The sequence below is a fragment of the Pyrenophora tritici-repentis genome, chromosome 1 (genome assembly GCF_003171515.1).
Source record: "Pyrenophora tritici-repentis strain M4 chromosome 1, whole genome shotgun sequence".
In the NCBI taxonomy this organism is placed as follows: domain Eukaryota; kingdom Fungi; phylum Ascomycota; class Dothideomycetes; order Pleosporales; family Pleosporaceae; genus Pyrenophora; species Pyrenophora tritici-repentis.
In genome coordinates, this window is record NC_089390.1 from 8,815,934 (window position 1) to 8,833,520 (window position 17,587).

At 52.0% G+C, this 17,587-nt stretch overlaps 8 protein-coding genes across 8 annotated transcripts; 3 read left to right on the plus strand and 5 right to left on the minus strand.

Annotated features, from left to right (window-relative positions):
* Positions 1 to 843: 843 nt before the first annotated feature.
* On the minus strand, positions 844 to 1,916 carry PtrM4_034100 (inositol hexaphosphate kinase 3; the record flags this gene model as incomplete). Its single annotated transcript, XM_001939234.2, has 2 exons — positions 844 to 1,786; positions 1,855 to 1,916. The coding sequence occupies 2 exons, from the start codon at positions 1,914 to 1,916 to the stop codon at positions 844 to 846; spliced, it is 1,005 nt and encodes a 334-aa protein (XP_001939269.1).
* A 638-nt stretch (positions 1,917 to 2,554) lies between these two features.
* PtrM4_034110 (putative rna-binding protein lupus la protein) lies at positions 2,555 to 4,323 on the plus strand (the record flags this gene model as incomplete). The annotated part of the gene is made up of 3 exons (XM_066104069.1): positions 2,555 to 2,692; positions 2,748 to 3,487; positions 3,573 to 4,323. The coding sequence occupies 3 exons, from the start codon at positions 2,555 to 2,557 to the stop codon at positions 4,321 to 4,323; spliced, it is 1,629 nt and encodes a 542-aa protein (XP_065966271.1).
* Positions 4,324 to 4,575: 252 nt separating this feature from the next.
* On the minus strand, positions 4,576 to 5,540 carry PtrM4_034120 (uncharacterized protein; the record flags this gene model as incomplete). Its single annotated transcript, XM_001939236.2, has 3 exons — positions 4,576 to 4,665; positions 4,717 to 5,124; positions 5,259 to 5,540. The coding sequence occupies 3 exons, from the start codon at positions 5,538 to 5,540 to the stop codon at positions 4,576 to 4,578; spliced, it is 780 nt and encodes a 259-aa protein (XP_001939271.1).
* Positions 5,541 to 6,070: 530 nt separating this feature from the next.
* Positions 6,071 to 7,983, plus strand: PtrM4_034130 (alpha-glucosidase; the record flags this gene model as incomplete). The annotated part of the gene is made up of 3 exons (XM_066104070.1): positions 6,071 to 6,151; positions 6,198 to 7,381; positions 7,434 to 7,983. 3 exons carry the CDS (start codon positions 6,071 to 6,073, stop codon positions 7,981 to 7,983), a joined length of 1,815 nt encoding a protein of 604 aa, XP_065966272.1.
* A 240-nt stretch (positions 7,984 to 8,223) lies between these two features.
* On the minus strand, positions 8,224 to 8,638 carry PtrM4_034140 (uncharacterized protein; the record flags this gene model as incomplete). Its single annotated transcript, XM_001939238.1, has 2 exons — positions 8,224 to 8,327; positions 8,401 to 8,638. The coding sequence occupies 2 exons, from the start codon at positions 8,636 to 8,638 to the stop codon at positions 8,224 to 8,226; spliced, it is 342 nt and encodes a 113-aa protein (XP_001939273.1).
* Positions 8,639 to 9,020: 382 nt separating this feature from the next.
* On the minus strand, positions 9,021 to 11,552 carry PtrM4_034150 (PlsB, Glycerol-3-phosphate O-acyltransferase; the record flags this gene model as incomplete). Its single annotated transcript, XM_001939239.1, has 2 exons — positions 9,021 to 10,479; positions 10,537 to 11,552. The coding sequence occupies 2 exons, from the start codon at positions 11,550 to 11,552 to the stop codon at positions 9,021 to 9,023; spliced, it is 2,475 nt and encodes an 824-aa protein (XP_001939274.1).
* A 583-nt stretch (positions 11,553 to 12,135) lies between these two features.
* Positions 12,136 to 13,753, minus strand: PtrM4_034160 (WD40 repeat protein; the record flags this gene model as incomplete). Its single annotated transcript, XM_066104071.1, has 3 exons — positions 12,136 to 13,043; positions 13,096 to 13,415; positions 13,512 to 13,753. The coding sequence occupies 3 exons, from the start codon at positions 13,751 to 13,753 to the stop codon at positions 12,136 to 12,138; spliced, it is 1,470 nt and encodes a 489-aa protein (XP_065966273.1).
* Positions 13,754 to 15,320: 1,567 nt separating this feature from the next.
* On the plus strand, positions 15,321 to 17,463 carry PtrM4_034170 (C6 zinc finger domain containing protein; the record flags this gene model as incomplete). Its single annotated transcript, XM_066104072.1, has 3 exons — positions 15,321 to 15,864; positions 15,911 to 17,095; positions 17,243 to 17,463. The coding sequence occupies 3 exons, from the start codon at positions 15,321 to 15,323 to the stop codon at positions 17,461 to 17,463; spliced, it is 1,950 nt and encodes a 649-aa protein (XP_065966274.1).
* Between the last annotated feature and the right edge of the window lie 124 nt (positions 17,464 to 17,587).

Consider the following 17,587-nt stretch of genomic DNA (forward strand, 5'->3'; position numbering starts at 1 on the left):
AGGCCACTGTAGTGGCCAGCACCTTGCCATGTGGCAGCAGCGGCACCTATGTTCGGGTGTGTGGTAATGCTGTGACGTCTGTAGCGTACTCTCTGGCATCGCATTGCCTATCGAGGAGTGTCATTGATCGACAGGGGGTTGCATTTACTATGCGGCGGCGTACCATGGTCCAGCTGATAACACGGCCATGTTGCTACAAGCCACCATGGTCTGAGCTTCATCAAGCACCTCATGATAATAAAACCATATCGCGTCGACGATTAGCTCGTTATCCTCAATACAGTTACATAAATCAACGAGCTCCCTCAACGTTCCGTTCGTTTCTAAACCATAAACATACTCTACACACTTTATCCATATCCAACCATCTCATACAATGATTCCTGGCACTGTCCGCGCCATCGCGCTCCAAGCACGCACCGTCCACATGGCGGCTTCCGTACCCAACTCTCCACGTCATTCAGTCGCCAATACAACAGTACCTCAACCCCAGGCCACAAACTCCTTACCAACATGGCAGCGCCACCGCGACATCTTGCTCTCGTCACCCGCAAAAACCAGCTTTCCGACAAAAGCGACGTCAACAAATCCTGAACACGCACCACCTACAGTACAATCTAACACTACCGCTTCGACGTGTGCGCGGTGAGACATGATGTGTAGGACTGGGTGTGACACAGGGAGTGGCTTGGGGTGGGGAAGAAGAAGCACATGTGAAGCGTTGATGAAATGGTTGGATGGTGGTTGTGTTGTGGAAAGTGGGCTATCTTCAATCCGTGTAATGATATCTAGGGTATACTCCGTCTATACTGTACAAATCGCACAACAACGTAGCCCCAAGCTCTAGTCCTTGTGGGCTTTGTCCAGCAAATCCTTCAATATCTTGGCCGTACTCCTCATACCCTGGAGCGCATTTTCGTCGGGCCCCTGTCCTGGAGTCCACGTAGCGTGAGCGAAATCAATCATCTTGACTTCAGCCAGCTTAGGCAGCGTCTCCTCGTCATCCTCATCCTCGTCCACAGGGTGCGCAGATCGTAGCTTTTGCTTCGTGTTTGCATATTCTTCCACGTCGCCCTCGTAAACGAGGAGTATACTTGCGCTGTACATTCTGCTCTCTTTGCTCTCAAAGACTTCTTGGATATCTTTTACCTCACCCAGGAAGTAGGCGAGCACCTCCCTCGCCCTATCGAGCTCCGCTTCTGACTGGGTGCCGGGGAAGATGTAGTCCTTGAAGCCCTCGTTGATGTCTTCGGTGTTGAACTTGCGTCCGTACATCTTGTTGTATACCCAGTATCCCTCCTGCTTATCTGCCTCGACAAACTCTTTCAGCTCATCGGGAACATCTGGTACCTCAGCGCCCTTGTACGTGCGCATGCCAGCTATCCTGAAGCCTAGACTGCCACTCGTCGTCTCCTTACTCACAGCATCTAGTCGCGCTCTCTTCTCCGGTTTCGCAGCCTCGTCCCACAACTGCGCGCCGAGTTTTAGATCTAGCACATTCGGCTTCTTGAATCCGTGTGTGATGTTCTCAAGTACGATGTGTAGGTCCGTGGCGAGCTTTTTGCCGTGCAATCGCTCAATGGTGCCGTCGGCGGTTTGTATGGTCCCGCTCTCAACGCTTTCTGTTGCTGCGGCCTGGTCAGCCGAGAGAGACAGCTGGCCCATGTACGTGGGGAGGTGGCGCGCGAGATCGGGGTGTGCGCTGAGGGACTCGTAGAAGGTGATTTCGGCAGCCGTGCATGGTTTTACCACTACACCGCCTGATTCGTCGCTGAGAACGCCGTCGCTGTTGCGCGCAGTCAGTGTGGTACTTTTGTACGCAAGGCTGCGTGGTATGTGGGGCACAAAACGTACTGTCCCGCGGCTGCGCTGCCGTATGTTTTGAGGTTAGACGCGTCGTATGTCTTTGTTGCCATGGTGGGACGGTTTTCTAGGAATTTAGGCTAGGAGGTTGTTGCTTGTGTTTGGTGTTGGAGTGGGAGATGCACGGTGAGGCTGCGACAAGGCTGAAGTACCCCACTGTCTGTCGCGTTTCAGGTACATGGCGAGTCAATCTATGCTGTCATACATGGTGCCATGACTCGCATTTGCTACAAGAACGGCGGCATCGTCACTATTTCGTGTTGTATGCTACTGCAACCCCATAAGTAGAGGCTTCCCGTGCTCAACTTGGAGCTATAGTATTCTCCTGGTTGCCTGGTGGTTTTTTTCCATGGACAGCCATGTTGGCATAGATGGGCGTAGCATAAAGCATCATCTAAATCCATATATCGTCTTCTCTAAGCCGCAGCTCATAGCTATCTTGTTTGTCGCGCTAATTCAGCATGATGGCACTGTCAGACCGAACAAAAGCCAATGTCTTTGCACGTGCCTGCCATTTCCAAGTTGTGGCCCCTCTCACCGCAAACTGCAAACGCAGTTATCCGCCGTTGCTACAAACTCTCACCTGCCTAGCGCCTTCTCTGTCATACTGCCCTCAACACATATATAACTGCTCTCAGCCTCTTTCCATCTTCCAGTCGCCAAGTTCAATTCCCATCTGCCAGCCACCGAAATGGCAGTCTCGACTAATGCGCCTGTGTTGACAACCGCTGCAGCAGCATCCAATGAGACTCCCAGCAGCGACAGTGCCAATCCAGTCAAGGACTCGGAGGTCCAGGATCCCCCAGATGGTGCAGATATCCGTCGTCAAGTGCGTATTTCACCTCCCAATCTCTCGACAAGTACTGCATGCTAATTCCATCAAGGTGGAGTTCTATTTCTCCGATGAGAACCTTCGCTATGACTTGCACATGCTGCAAAACTGTGGTGGACGTGCCAACAACCCTGTGTCAATCAACCGTCTCTGCGGTTTCGGGAAGATGCGACAGTTCAAGCCCAAGAGCAAGGTCCCTATAGCCCTTCGGTTAAGCGCCTTTCTGGAAGTAACCGATGACGGAAAACAAGTCAAGCGCAGGGTGCCTTTGCAGGGCAAGTGCCTCCTAGATCCTGACTTTGATGACGACCCTGATTTCGCCTACGATGAGCGTGTGCAGAAGAAACCCATCCAGAAGCCGGCCCAGTTTCCTGTACCGCCCCTGCCCCAAGAGAAGACAAAGTACCCCAATGGCCTCTCCAAAAACATGCTCAAACCCACCGGATTCGAGGAAGGCTTTGTTGAGCTTGCCCTTACACCCAACGAAGCTGAAGTCGAGGAAGAAATGTACAGCCCGGACAAGCACTTCGTTGAGCGTTACGAGATTGCTATCCAGCGTTTCAAGCAGAAGCGTCGTATGCACGAAAAGTATGCAGTTGTATTCAACAAGCTGATGCATTTTGGGGGCGTAGAATCTGGCCCTCGTCTGTATCAGGGACATTCGAGAAAAGAAATGGATGGCATGGGCGCTGAGGAAATTGCACGGGCTCTCGCTGTCCACCACGTACCCTGGGACCGCTCGGATGAGAAGCAGTGGGTTGTTGACTTTGTCACTGTTTGTAAGGCTTTCCTGTAAGTCCATCATGGTTTCACCGCATCAGAAGAGCGAATAATCATGGGTGTTCAATGTCGAGGCAACCAATGCTGACTACAACAGGTCATCGTGGTACCCTACTCATTACAGCTATGGTGTGGAGAGCACCAAGAACGCTTGCCAAGTGCCGCGCTCGTTCTTCAGATACCTTCGCTACCACAGTGTCTGCCCTGAGTACGATGACCAGCTTGCCGCCGCCCTGAAGATCTGCGACCTCGCCGAGAAAGAGCTCCCTAAAGTCAATGACATCATCATCGCTATGCCGGGAGACTTCAACAAGTCTGCGAGTGTTGTCTTTGGCGGCGCTCAAGCTGACATTTACCTTGGCAACAAGCCTTGGGCTCAGGCATTCAAGGAGGAAGGCGTAGACATCGAAGAAATTGGCATGCGGGACGAAGAGGCAAGGGTCAAGTTCAGGACTGGCATTGCTGTTCTGGGCTCTGATGAGCAGTTCGATATGCTCGAGGGCGGTAGCCTAAATGTGCTCAGCAAGGTATCTGCATGTCTTGAAGTCACCGCTATCCAACTCCCGACCGAGGAAACCAAGATCAAATATGATGAGATGAACCGGATGAATAGCAAGCTCATTCTCAAGCCTCTGGGAAAGCTCATTTGTAAGGATTACGAGTTCTGGCTAGAAGAAGACATTCTGGAGGATTGCTTCATCGGCCTCAAGATAAACGCAGACATTCTCGTACTCCCAGGTCTGACTATCCTCGACGAGGTCAAGGACTGTATGTGTAGCTTCTACACTTGGATTCCTAACGAGCTCGGAATGCCCAAGGAAGTACGGTGGAGGGAGGATGCGGTATAAGCAGTGGTTTTGGTGAGAAGGCACATCTTCATAACTTTGTGAGAGATTTACTAGGGAAGTGGCTAGATACATATATGCTTCTCAGTCTGCATCGGAAGTTTCCATATTACAGCAGGGGTACTATGAAGAGCTGAACAGGAAGCCCAGTGTCCGCCAACTTCCGATTGACTCAAAGGGCAGAAACGATAATAAGGGTCAACTAGTTTTACACATCTCAAATAATCTGTTCCCTAGTGCTCCTGAAGTGAACTACTACTTTCGAAGCGGCACAAAGAGTGAGACTTGTCCAAGGAAGAAAATCGCGATCGAGGCGACAGCGACGGCGCTATATGTAACAGCGACCTGATTTACGGGTCAGCATAATGCCAATGTCCCACAATGACAGAAACTCACCTTCGTGTTGTCGTCCCACAAAGAGGGAGAATCCAAGTGTGACGTCGCAGACCACACGTGTAGGAACATTCCGACAATCATACATATAGTTGCAGAGGTCAAAAACATAACAGGCATTTGCCAAGTGAAGATTTGGAGTAGACTGGGTGTTCGACGGCCAGTCTTTGAACTATGGCTCCTCTCGCCGTTTGTCTTAGACAGTAGCTTACGGATATTCTCGAGACCATCACGGTGCGAGGAGAGCCGATGTAGTCGTACAGTTTGATCGGCTGCCGTAAGGATGCTGAAAAGCGACAGGATTATGCCGCAGTACCACGACGTGCGTACGGACCATGGCGACTTTTGCCCATTGGGCAAGATGTTCGGCCAGCTACCGGTTGATGTGAGAACTCCAGCAAGCAGTGCAGCCTGGTACATGTTAGTTAGATTGACGTGTAAATTTGGCTGAGTTTCCCGAGTAGAACATTTGGATCTTCCGTAGGTCGCCTACATGAGTATCACGTGACCGCAAAAGAAGCCTTGGAACCGCATTGGATACGTACCACGACACCCACAAAGTTCAATTCACTGAGCTTGTTGTCTCGCCATTTGATGGTAAGTTCGTCTCTATCGTCTTCATCCTCGGTATTGAGCAAAATCTCGAGAGGGTCATAGGTAGTCTCGTCTGGAGCATAAATGCCTCCACCAAAGAACTGCAGTATGTGTACGAATGTCAACCTATCGCCATCTCGCTCGTTTCCTATTCTCTGATGTGATGAGCTCCCTAGTAGTGGCGTTCGCGAGCCCGAAGTAGCTCTGTCTTCCACGTCGTTATCATACGTCATGGCTCGCAAGACCTTCTGGCGTGGCGCTTGATCGCAATCCGGTGGTAGTTCGTTCAGATACTAGACTGAGATATAGAGTAATAAAGAGCTTAGGAAGCTTGAAGGATGCACGGGATCGTTGCAGTTTGTGTATGATGTTTAGCACCCCTCATCTGGAGGATTGAAGTAGGCAGGAGGTCTCGTGCGGCCACCAATGACGCACGTCGGCGCGTGATCCTTGCCAACCAGCGCGATCACCACTAAGCTTACCACATTACACCACGCTACTGTCGAAACAGATTTTAGATATGAGTCGAGACACAGGAGATGCAGCATGTTGGGGATGTTGGTGTTCACCAGTGCCTGGCCTATTGCCGGGTAGCAGTTGCCGCCCCCGCCCCCACCCCACGCGTTGAGATGCACCGTTTTTGTGGAGCTGTTGCATATTCACAGAGGCCAGTGACGTTTATGATTCCAGAGGACAGCTATCAAGCCTACCAGACCACAGTTTTACGATCACTGATCAACTATATTCAACGAACACAATCACAATGTCCGTTAATCCACAAAAGAAAGACCTGTACGTAGGAACCGATTTGCATCGGTGGTGGAAGGAGGCAGTGGTATATCAGGTATCTATAGTAATGCCTCGAGTTCTACATCCCCTAACACAACTAGATTTACCCAGCCTCTTTTCTCGACAGCAATGGCGATGGATGGGGTGACGTTCCAGGCATCACGCAGAAACTCGATTACCTCAAGAGCCTCGGCATAGACGTGATATGGATATCACCAATCTACAAGAGTCCACAAGCAGACATGGGCTACGATATAGCCGACTACGAAGACATCGACCCCAGCTACGGAACTTTGGCTGATGTCGACAACATGATCACAGAGATCAAGAAACGCGGGATGAAGCTCGTCATGGATCTTGTAGTCAACCATACGTCGGAAGAGCATGAATGGTTCCTGAATTCTCGGTCATCAAAGGAGTCATCGAAACGCGACTGGTATATCTGGAAGCCCGCAAAGTACGATGCTGATGGCAATCGCCAACCGCCAAACAACTGGGCTCAGATTCTGGGTGAAGCCAATTCAGCATGGACGTGGGATGAGAGGACACAAGAGTATTACTTATCGTTATTTACTCCGGAACAACCAGATTTGAACTGGGAAAATCATGATGTCCGCGAAGCTGTGAAGAATGTTCTCCGGTTTTGGCTCGATCGTGGAGCCTCTGGGTTCCGCATGGATGTCATCAACCTGATCTCGAAGGTCCAGACATTCCCTGACGCGCCTGTCACCGTCAAAGGCAACAAGTACCAACGAGGCGACAAGTACTTCGCCAACGGCCCGCGATTGCACGAGTGGCTTCAGGAACTCCGTCGGGACGTATTATCGAAATACGACACCCTCACGGTCGGCGAGATGCCCTTCGTCCGTGACGACGACGAGGTCATCAAAGTCGTTGGTTCCAATCGTGGAGAGCTAAATATGATATTTGTGTTTGACCTGGTCGACATCGACAACATACCCGGAGACTTCAAATATACTCTGTATCCCTGGGACGGCCGTGACTTCAAGAAGATAATCAACAAATTCCAGCGCTTGATGCTCGACCGCGACGGTTGGAACTCACTTTACGTGGAGAACCACGACCAACCAAGGAGTATAAGCCGGTTTACAGATGATAGTGACGAGTGGCGTGAATGTGGCGCAAAGCTCCTTTGCCTGATGCAAACCACACTCGCTGGAACGCTATATGTGTACCAAGGGGAGGAAATCGGTATGCGCAATGTGCCTAAAGAGTGGAAGCCGGAAGAGTACAAAGATATTGAAAGCATCAATTTCTTCAAGAAGTAAGTTTCACCTCCCCCCCACCGAGATTCACTGTACTAAGTACATCTGCAGATACCGCGACCTCTACCCCAACGATGCCGAGAAACAAGCCCTAGCCGCTGAAATAATGCAGCGCAAAGCCCGCGACAGCGCCCGCACACCCATGCAATGGAACACCTCCGCACAAGCTGGTTTCACCACGGGCAAGCCTTGGATGCGCGTCAACGACGACTATCCTACAATCAACACTGAGGTCCAGATTTCCAACCCCACACCCTCACCCGGTATGCTTTCCGTTCATGCGTTCTGGAAGCGTGCGCTGGAGTGCCGGAAGGAGAACAAGGATGTTTTCGTGTATGGGGACTTTGAGATGCTGGACATGGATGATAGTCAGGTGGTTGCGTATAGGCGGTGGAGTGAGAAGAATGCGTTTATTACCGTGTTCAATCTGAGTGGGGAGAAGGCTGTATGGGGGAAGATGGGGGCTCTAAAGGTAAAGAAGTGGGTCGCAGGTAATTATGATGAGAGGGAGTTGGAGGGAAGAGCGAAGAGCGGAGAAATGGAATTGAGGCCTTGGGAGGCTGTCTTGGGTATGCTGGAGTATGATACAATGGTGGCGTGAAGAGTCGAAGATATCTTGTAAACGTCGGTAACAGGAGAATACCGTATTCCCACATTCTCTCACGGCATTGTAGAATAAATTCAGAGAGATAGATGTTTGTGTGAGAAGAGAGATTTCTATATGTATGCCCCAGTTAGCCTCCGACTAGCTCCATCGCTATACATGTTCACATCCTATCACTTTCTTTGCGCCCAGACTAATTATGAAGAACCTTTTAGTGTCCTAAACCAAACCAGCCTCTCATTTCGGGTCCAAATCGTCGAACCCGCAAAGCTCGTCAAGTAAACCGCAACTCCGGTAATCGGTGAGCCCTACTCGCAGCCTTCGCTTTCCGAAAGGGTCAACTAGTCATGGTTAGCTAACAACAAAGAGGTGGGGTTTTTTTTTTCGTAGCTACGAAATACGTACTCTACTTACCCTGGATGATTGCACGTATGAGATTTGTTTGAATTTCCATCTGGGTATTTATCATGTTGATCTCGGTCTCCATCAGCTTGACCTTGGTCTCAAGCAAGGACATTCGGCCCTTCAACTCGGCGAAAGCGCCGTAGTGTTGGATCATGTTCGCTGTAACCAGAATGGCGGTGACTGTGGCGTACGCCAGGAAGGCTTGCATGACGTCGTTCTTCTTGATGGCTGCAATGACTTTTGACATGCTGGGAGACTGCGGTTGGGTGGTATGGTAGGGTACTTTGAGTGATGGGAGTAGTACGAGGGTTGGTGTGAGCTGGGGGTGGCTGCTAGAATTGCAGAATGGTGGAAGGTGGGAGGCAGAAGGTGGCAAGAAGGAGGGTCACGATAGAGGTTTGGTTGCAAGCCAACCGCAGTGACGCCGGGACCAGCCTCTTGACTGTGACTTGAAAATAACTGCCGCTGACTATTGCTCTTCTTATTAAAAGCGGTCCATAGCTTGTCATCTGTGAAACCGTGGGGTTGAGGACTTTTTGTAATACAGTACTCGGCCATGTGCTGTTTGAGGGAGAAGCCGGGCCCATGGACAGCACTGATACATATTAGTAACAACATACATTAGCTACTCAAAGCTTCGCCATATTCCCCTTCTTGCGCATACTCCTTGCCTTACCCTCCACAGCCCCAACCTCACTCTTATCCAACACACTAGCATCAAAAACGGCATCCGCCCAAAGGCCCTCACCCACTGTATCCACCAACCCCAACACCCTCGTCTGCACCGTCGCGCCATCCCTCCTATTCTTGCCCTCGCGCCGACTCGCACTAATCCTTTCTGCAAACCGCCACAACGCGCCATCGGCCACGATACCTTTGGGGCCCCTCTGCGGCACCCACTCATCCGCCAAGCGTATGGTAGCAGGGGTCTTATCCTTGGATTTGGTAACGAGCACCATGCCTTCTTGCTGGAAGCGCGTGTAAGCGTTCTTAAGCGTTTCCTTGTTTACGGCTTCGAAGTAGGAAAGGTCGCCTTGGTGGTAGAGGGTTTTGCCTAGGAGTTGTGCGCGGTCTTGGACTTTTTTGAGGTCGAGCCAGGATGGTGATGGAGGTGCTGGCGCCGATGGTGTTTCCGTGGTTGATTGTTGTGATGATAGAGGTGGCGTAAGCATCATCAGACTGATAGCACCCAGCCACGCGGCCTCGATGAATGGCCAGATTAGGAAGCAGTAGAAGTCGTAGTTTTCTCGCCCCTGGGTGCGCTCGGCAGAGGAGAGCTGGATGTAATCAACGACTTCGTCATCGGCTTCAGTGGTCGACCGTGTGATTTCGATGACGCCGTCTTTCTCGAGACCGGCGAGTGTTTTTGCGAGGTTGCTGTCAAGGCCCTCTGTTGGGAAGATAAACTCGCCACGGAAGAGCTGTGAGAGGAAGTGAACTTGGGCGCGCAGGTCGCCGTACGACATGCGTTGATACTCTGGTCCACCGCCCTGCTTCACGTGCGTATACAGTGATGCGCTGACAAGGCTTTGTTCGATGAAGAGATGGATGGTCATGTTTCGGTAGAAGGATAGTTGGAAGCGGTCGACGGCGTAAAATGTGTCTTCTGGGAGGCCTGGGACGAGTCCAACAAGCCCGGGTCCTAGCACCTCGAGCGCCCGGTCGACAACTACGCTGCTAGGTAAATTGCCGAAATGTGCAACACGTCCACCTTGTGCGCGCACGCGGTCGCTGAGCCACTCTACACGGCGGATGAGTTCGGTTTTGCCTACACCACGGCCGCGGAGAGTGAGGAGGACGGTGCCGACGAGGGCAGTGGGCATTACGACCGAGACGTCGTTGATATCGGACAAGACTTTGTAGCCTAGTGTTCGGAGGAGGCGTAGTCGATCTTCCTGTGTGTTGATTTGCTGGGGCAGCTTGCTGAAGCGTTCGCGTTGTTGGGTGATGAACGTCTTTAGAGACCATGGCTCATGGAAACGAACGTCTACGCGGCCAAGTTTCAAGGAGAGAACTGAGGAGGCGGAAAGAAAGTCCATGAGATTTTCCTTTGGTTTCGGTTGGCCTAGGAGTTCACTAATGTAGGAGCTGTCGCATCTTAGCCTTGAAGCGTCCGAGTATACTCGGGATGTAGGGACTCCTTACTCAACCTCGATAACTTTATCATATTGTGTTGATACTGGGCAGATAATGGCGTCTTCCACCCGCCCGCTCGCCACGCTATCCAACATGTAACTCAGGATTCCAAATTTCGGCGGCAGGAGCTTGCCCGTCCGACTTCTTCCGCCTTCAACAAAACACTCAAGGTTGTAACCGCACTGCATTAAAGTATCGATATATGCCTGCACCAGCGTAATGTAGAGCTGATCGTCTCCAAAACTCCTCCGTATCCACATGGCGCCGGCATGCTGGAGAAAAGAACCGACGACGGGAAAGTTGAGATTATCGCCTGCTACGACAGTTGGGAGCGAGATTCCCAGTCGGTAGCAGATTATTTGGAGGGATACGTAATCAACGTGCGAGCGGTGGCACGGGAGGAAGATGATGGACTGTTTGTTTTTGGCGGCTTTCTCAGCTACAGCGCGCAAGCGCAAGACTTCTTCGCTCGATACGTGGACGCCCTGGTGGTAAGCTCTTGTCAGAAGCTGTGTGGCAAAGTAATATGCGCCTCTTATAAAACCTTTGCTTTCCATCTTGCAGATCATGGAATCGGTCCATCCCTCGCTGACTTGCATGAGCGACTCCTCGATCTGCACCCTCCTCTTCTCTCTCTTATCATGCTCATCGAGCAATCCCTCATTTGCCTCAACCTCGACTCTCTTCTCAGCCAGCTCTCGCACCTTTGCCAGAAGCATCGGACTACTCAGCACTCGCCCCTTCATATCCTCGCTGAAGCCAGAGTAGAACTCTGGCTGTCCGATGTGGTTATCGAAAGACCGCCATCCTGTGCCAGAAAAATGCAGGGAAACTTCGCGTAAGAAGTCGAGCGGCGAGGAGCGGAAGCGCGCGAAGCTGTGTATGAGGCCTCGGTCAGGCGACTCGTTGTAGCCGGCTGCGTGGAGGTAGACGTTGTCATCGGCGGTTATGCTGAGGTCGGGGGCTTGCTCCGACGTGGGAGAGGACGGATTGGAGGATTTGCTGTTATCGCCAGAGGACGCCATTGCGCTTGAGATGCAAGTAATTGAAGCGGCCAACCAAGGGATGTCTCCTTTAGGGAAAGGTGCGTGGGATGCGCATCAACCGGACGCGCTTGTGGGATCAGGGACAAGTTCGGGATGATGAGCATTCACTATGTACAGCCTTTCCTTGTGGATCATTGGGAGACTAGCGTCGTGGCATGGTGAAGTGTGTCCACTTGTTGGAGATGATGCCTGCGCGATGGATGCGCGAATGTCGAGCTTGAGACGGACCCACTTCCCCGGCTCAACGTGCCTCGGCTTGTGGGGAAGCCACGCCGGCGCAGCTTCATCTCCGATTCGTTCTCATCATTTGCGACCCACGAGCTCATCGCCACTGTGCATTGCCTCATGGGCTGTCAGTGTACATCCCTGGAGCTACATGTATCCGTAGAAACGCTGAGAGATTCACATAGAAAAGAGCGTAGTGAGTGCTACATTGGTAGCAACGCTCCTGAAGAAGCATGTCTATGTAATAATACAATGGTGAGCCATGCCGTTGTTCACCGTGTCGAGAGAGACGCGAAGCCTCCCGATTCCCACTCAATCACTGCGATATAGACACCAATCAGTACATCTCCCACAGACTGATCTTCCCATCTTTAGCTCCCGCAGCAACCCAATGCTTCAGCTTCACTTGTGTTTCTCGCGGTTCCGCCTGTCCTCCAAACACTCTGACATAGTCTTGTTTTCTAAAATCTTCCTCTGTCAAGATCTGGGAAAAGGCCACTGCGTAGACACCTTGCTTATGCCATTTCAATACTGCCACCTCCTTGAGTGTTTTGCTGCTGTAGATTCGAATACGGGCATCCCAACCACCGGTGACAATGAGTCGGCCATCTGAGCGCACACGGAGAGATTGCTGACCGGCATGTTTGGTATTGACTATTTTGTACGGCGCTTGTACGGTTATTGGCTGGCATGGCATAGTACTTTTGGCTCGGGATTGCTGGTCGGACGAGAGCATGGAGGATAGCCCACTTGGCTTAGAGTCCTCTTTTCTTGCTTTGTTAATAGAATGCTTTGCAAAATGGGCAGACAAGTCCTCTTCGTGTGTTTCGTATTGCATCCCTGTGTCTTGCGATGCAGTCGACAGGGAGGAATTTACGGCATCTTGCTCACTCAAGAAAGATGGCAGCGCTTGGGGGATAAGTGGCGGATCGCTACCGGTATTTTGTCGAGAATCTAACGAATCCTGCCCTTTGCTGATTTTGGGTAGCATTGGTACAAGATGCTTGGCTATCACTGCATCTGCTGAAGATGTGAAATAGGAGCTGCCGTCTGACGAGGCGTCTAGTGACAGGATAGGCTGGCTGTGGGGCTGGCTGAGATATACGAGCTCGGCACTCTCTATACCAGGGCCAGTACAATTTCCTGGAAGTCTGAAAACGGCTGTGACGCCACCTTCGTACCCGGCGAGAAGTAGAATATCCTGTGAATGTGAATGGCGGACGAGCTTTACAGCCATGGCCATTCCTGTTCCTGTCAGCATTATTCCTTGGATATACACAAGCATTTGAAGACATACCTGTGGCTGTAACTTGCACTCGAGGAATGAGGATCTTGAGCCGCTCGTCAGGGAATTGATATACTTCTATCGTTGTGTCGTCTCTGCCTGGGACGGCTACTAGGATCCCGTCATCTCGCGCTGCAAGATGTGCACTGGGGTGTTGGTAGCATACGGAGAAGGCACAGAAGTTCAAAGTGTTGACAGGAAAGGCATGTAATAGCCATGGCTTCGTTCTGCCGTCCTGATGTTGTAGATCCGAGGGCAAGGGTACACGCTCAGTAAGTCCAGATGGCCCCGGATGTAGTTGCCATATTCTCAGAGTGTTATCCCGGCCGTGACTATGTACCAGGTGGTTAAGTCAACAGGATTGGCTCGACTGACGAAAACAAGCAAGGTGGCTAGAGCCAAATACTGAACCAGTATCGAAGACTTACGTTATCATCCTCCCGTGACCCCATTGAGCCACGCCTAGAATGGGGCCATCATGGGCTTTCCACGCCTCGAGTGCTCGCGAGGTACTGAGGTCCCAGTATACAACATAGCCGTCTGCATCACCCGTCAATAAGCAGCTGTTCTGGCGCACGAATTGAACGCAGTGTATCTGTGAGGCATGGCCACGCAGAATGCAAGTAGGCAAGGCCGGTGGCCGAGTGGCAGACTGTTGCTCGACGGCCATGTGTAAGCTGAGGTGTTAATTTCGGGCAGGCCGGCACGAGAGCAGATCGTCGAGGAACGATAGGTGGGGCGCTAACCATGAACGGCGCTATGTCGGTTAAAACCGCACTACGGAACAAACGATGGGTACGTACACGACTAAACGCTGATCCTAGCCAGATGATTATTGACCTAATGTGGTTGTATACAATACTTGGCTCATTGAAGCCCCCCCCAGACAGTGTTTTTTTGCCACTCTTTGGATACGGAGACGGCTCAAGCATTCTGATGAAGGATCTGCTTCCTGGCGGGCTGGGCAATAGGCGGGCTGAAGCTTTTCGGCCATTGCTGCAGGCGCCTGACGTCAAGCGGCACCCGTAGACATATTGGACAGTAACTACCTACATACCTGGGTTCTAGGAGCGGGAGGGTGCCAGATTGATACATACATATCACTGTTGAGGCGTCGTCGCTTACAGCTCTCCGAGGGTGCACACGACGCTCGGACTGAACAGAGATTGCCGATGCATGCAGGGGTGGAGCTATTTTGGTTGCAAGCTCATTCGCATGCCATAAAACTCTACAAGACAGTTAATACCAAAGCTAATATAACCAGTCAGCACCGCTCGGAGCGTTCAAGTCGGCCGGATATGACGCAGCATGCAGACGAGCCCGACTATTCCCACGGCATTTCCTATCATCAGCCCGGCGTAGACAGTGGGTGCAGTGTGCGCCACAATCTGTCGCTCGTCGGGCATGCACGATTCATGAATACCAGTGGAGCCATGGCGAATGCAACCAAGTCCAACCAAGTGCGTTCATGATTGCGCCACCGTTCAGACCATCCACCACATCTCTGGCCCGACAGCTGCTAAGTGGCTGTTTCAAGTGAGCTATTGCTGTCAATGTAACAGCGCCCGGATCCACCCAGCCTAGGCTATACCTGCCCCTCTTACACTGGCCACCCCGGATCCCTGACACCCAGTTCCAGCATCGCTTCGCTCATGCTCCCTATTCTTCGTCATCGCCCGCCCGCTCAGGTAGATTTCAATACTCCGTCCTTCTCGCGACTCGTGTTCGCTCCCTGCACCTACGTCTGCCACGCCCCGAGCGGCCTCTTGGATTACTGCCCTTCCCGACCCGCCTCGTGTACTTGTATACTTGATACCGTCGCATTTCCGCTTCTGAACCAACACATGTCAGCCAACGCCCTTGAACAGCCTTCGTAATACCCGACACCATACGAGACAAGACGAATCCAACGCCCACGCCGACCGACCGTGCGCCAACTTTGCATACTTTACTCTTCATGTTTCCACAACCACACTTTGCCTCCACTTGCTGATCACCCGAAACAAGACCTGTTCCGTCCGTCTTACACTGCGGCGTCGCGTCCAACCCTCCTCGGCCACGCCTTCTTCTCTCTCTTGCACCCGTTCCAACATTATTATATCGAGACCGAATTGGAGGGGTCAGTCCATTTTCCTTGCTGCACGCCCTAGCACGGGGTCGTGGTCGCCCACCGTCCGGCGCACCTACGATACAGCGACCCAATCCGGACGAGCCGCGTGCAGTAAAAGGGCGCCATCATGACGGGCACCGCTACACCACCATCCAACAATGATTCGCCCGGAAGCAAGCCATTGCCCACTAGAAAGAGAGCCAGCGATGCAACGCCCGAGGACAAACCCAAGAGGACGCGCACTGGCTGCCTGACATGCCGAGAACGCCATTTGAAATGCGACGAGAGCAAGCCAACCTGCCATAATTGCCTCAAGTCGCAGCGCGAGTGCAACTGGGGCAAGAAACTCAATTTCCTCGATACCACATGCGAGAAAAACGCATACATAATACCACAAGGCATAGACTACCAGGTAGCCTTCATGGACGAATCGAGGACTATCGCATCTGAATATGTGGGTGGTCGAGAAATGTATCCGGTAGAGGATGTGGACTCGCACTCGCACCTGTCCGTGGCTAACAACGGATTCGACATGGGCCCACCAGCAGCGTCGCGTCAGCACATCCCCCAAATACAGGGCATCGCACAAGAGTCCTATCAGCAGGCCCAAATCAACTACAACTTTGATCAACAGCGGACACAGCAGCAGCAGCAACAACACGCGCGATCCAGTAAGTTGATCCCGACGCATATGCAGTGCTTTGCTGACCCGACTAGTGTCCAACTACTCAAACGGCCCCACACCATCCTCCTACACAATGGAACACTCGGCGAGCCCAGGGGCCATGCCAAAGCGTGACTACCTCAAAACTCAAGAAGAGGTACTGTATATGCAGGTCTTTGTTGAAGAGATTGGCATATGGATGGACAGCATGGATGCCCACAAGCACTTTTCGCGTTTGCTACCCTTCCATGCGCTCAACGAACCTATGCTACTGCACGCCTTCCTCGCATGCGGTGCACGCCATCTAGCTCTTGTTAACCCCAAGTACAGTGAAGAGAAGGCACTCCATTACTACGATGTCGCCACACGCGATCTATTGCACTCATTGCAGGACCCCGACCGTGACACCATTCTCTGCGCAACCACCGCTGTCATTCTCAACGTTTACGAAATCATGGGTGAGCGCGCGCTACAACGGATGAACCACATTGCGGGAGCTCGAGCCCTGATCAAGGAATGTCGCTGGAATGCTAGGTCTACTGGCATCGGAGCCGCATGCTTCTGGTTGAATGTAGGCATGGAGATTTTGAGCTGTCTGCACTTCAATTGGCAGGTCGCTTGGGACCCAGATGAATGGGGCATTGAAATGGACTTTACACCCGAGACCGAGTCTGGCAAGGAAGAAGTCTGGACACACCGTATACTGTATGTTGTGGCGAGGATCTGTAATTTCCGCGCTTCGATACCGCGGAACCAAGATATCGCGAGACAGACCCTCCAAGAACGACACAACGAATGGCTTCGGCTCAAAGACATGGCTGACAGATGGAACGACAACATACCGCGCACTATGCATCCAATGGCTTACCTGTACCCGGGACAGACGATATCCGGATCAGCCTTCCCCGAAGTCTGGCTGATCAAGAGAGCATCGATCATTGCGCGGCTCTTTTACCACACTTCCATGGTCTTGCTAGCGCAGATCAACCCAATCCAGGGGCCGAGCGAGCCTGAGATGTGGGCTATGCTAGAGCAAAATTCCAAATTCGTTTGCGGCATTAGCGCACATGTTAAGGATCGTGGCGTCGCTAGTGTAGCGCTCCGATCACTTGCAATTGCTGCTGAGCCTCTAACAGATCGACGAGAACAAGAGGAGGTACTTCAGATCTTCGACAAGATCCGTCAAGAGACAGGCTGGCGAGTTGGTTTTGTCAACACGGAGCTGAAGCAGAAATGGGGTTGGGACACGCCTCAGAGTCAGGACCAGAAGCCACAGCAGCAACCGCCGCCACAGCAACAGTCCCAGCAGCAGCAGCAACAACAACATGTCAATGGCCACATGCAGGACGGAAACGTCATGTATCAGCAACAGCCACAAATTGTAGTCCAGCAACAGATGCCGCAAGTGTCAATGGCACCGGCTCCAGTACCAAGACGGCCAACGGGCTTTGGTAACCCACTCTTAGTGGCAGACTTTAGTATGCCACAACATCCCTACCAGACACATTACGTACCGGCGAACATTGTCCAGCAACAGCATCCACCGACATTACTCCAGCCACCACTAAATGGTGTCAACGGATATGGTGGACAACATTTCTTCTAGATATCTCTCTGTTGTTCCCCCATTGCCCAAGACCTTCGCCCCTTCGCTCTTGTATTACTTGAAATTCATGATCCACAAAAAAGGGAACGGCCCTTGGATATCCTCTGTACGGGATTTCGGGTTC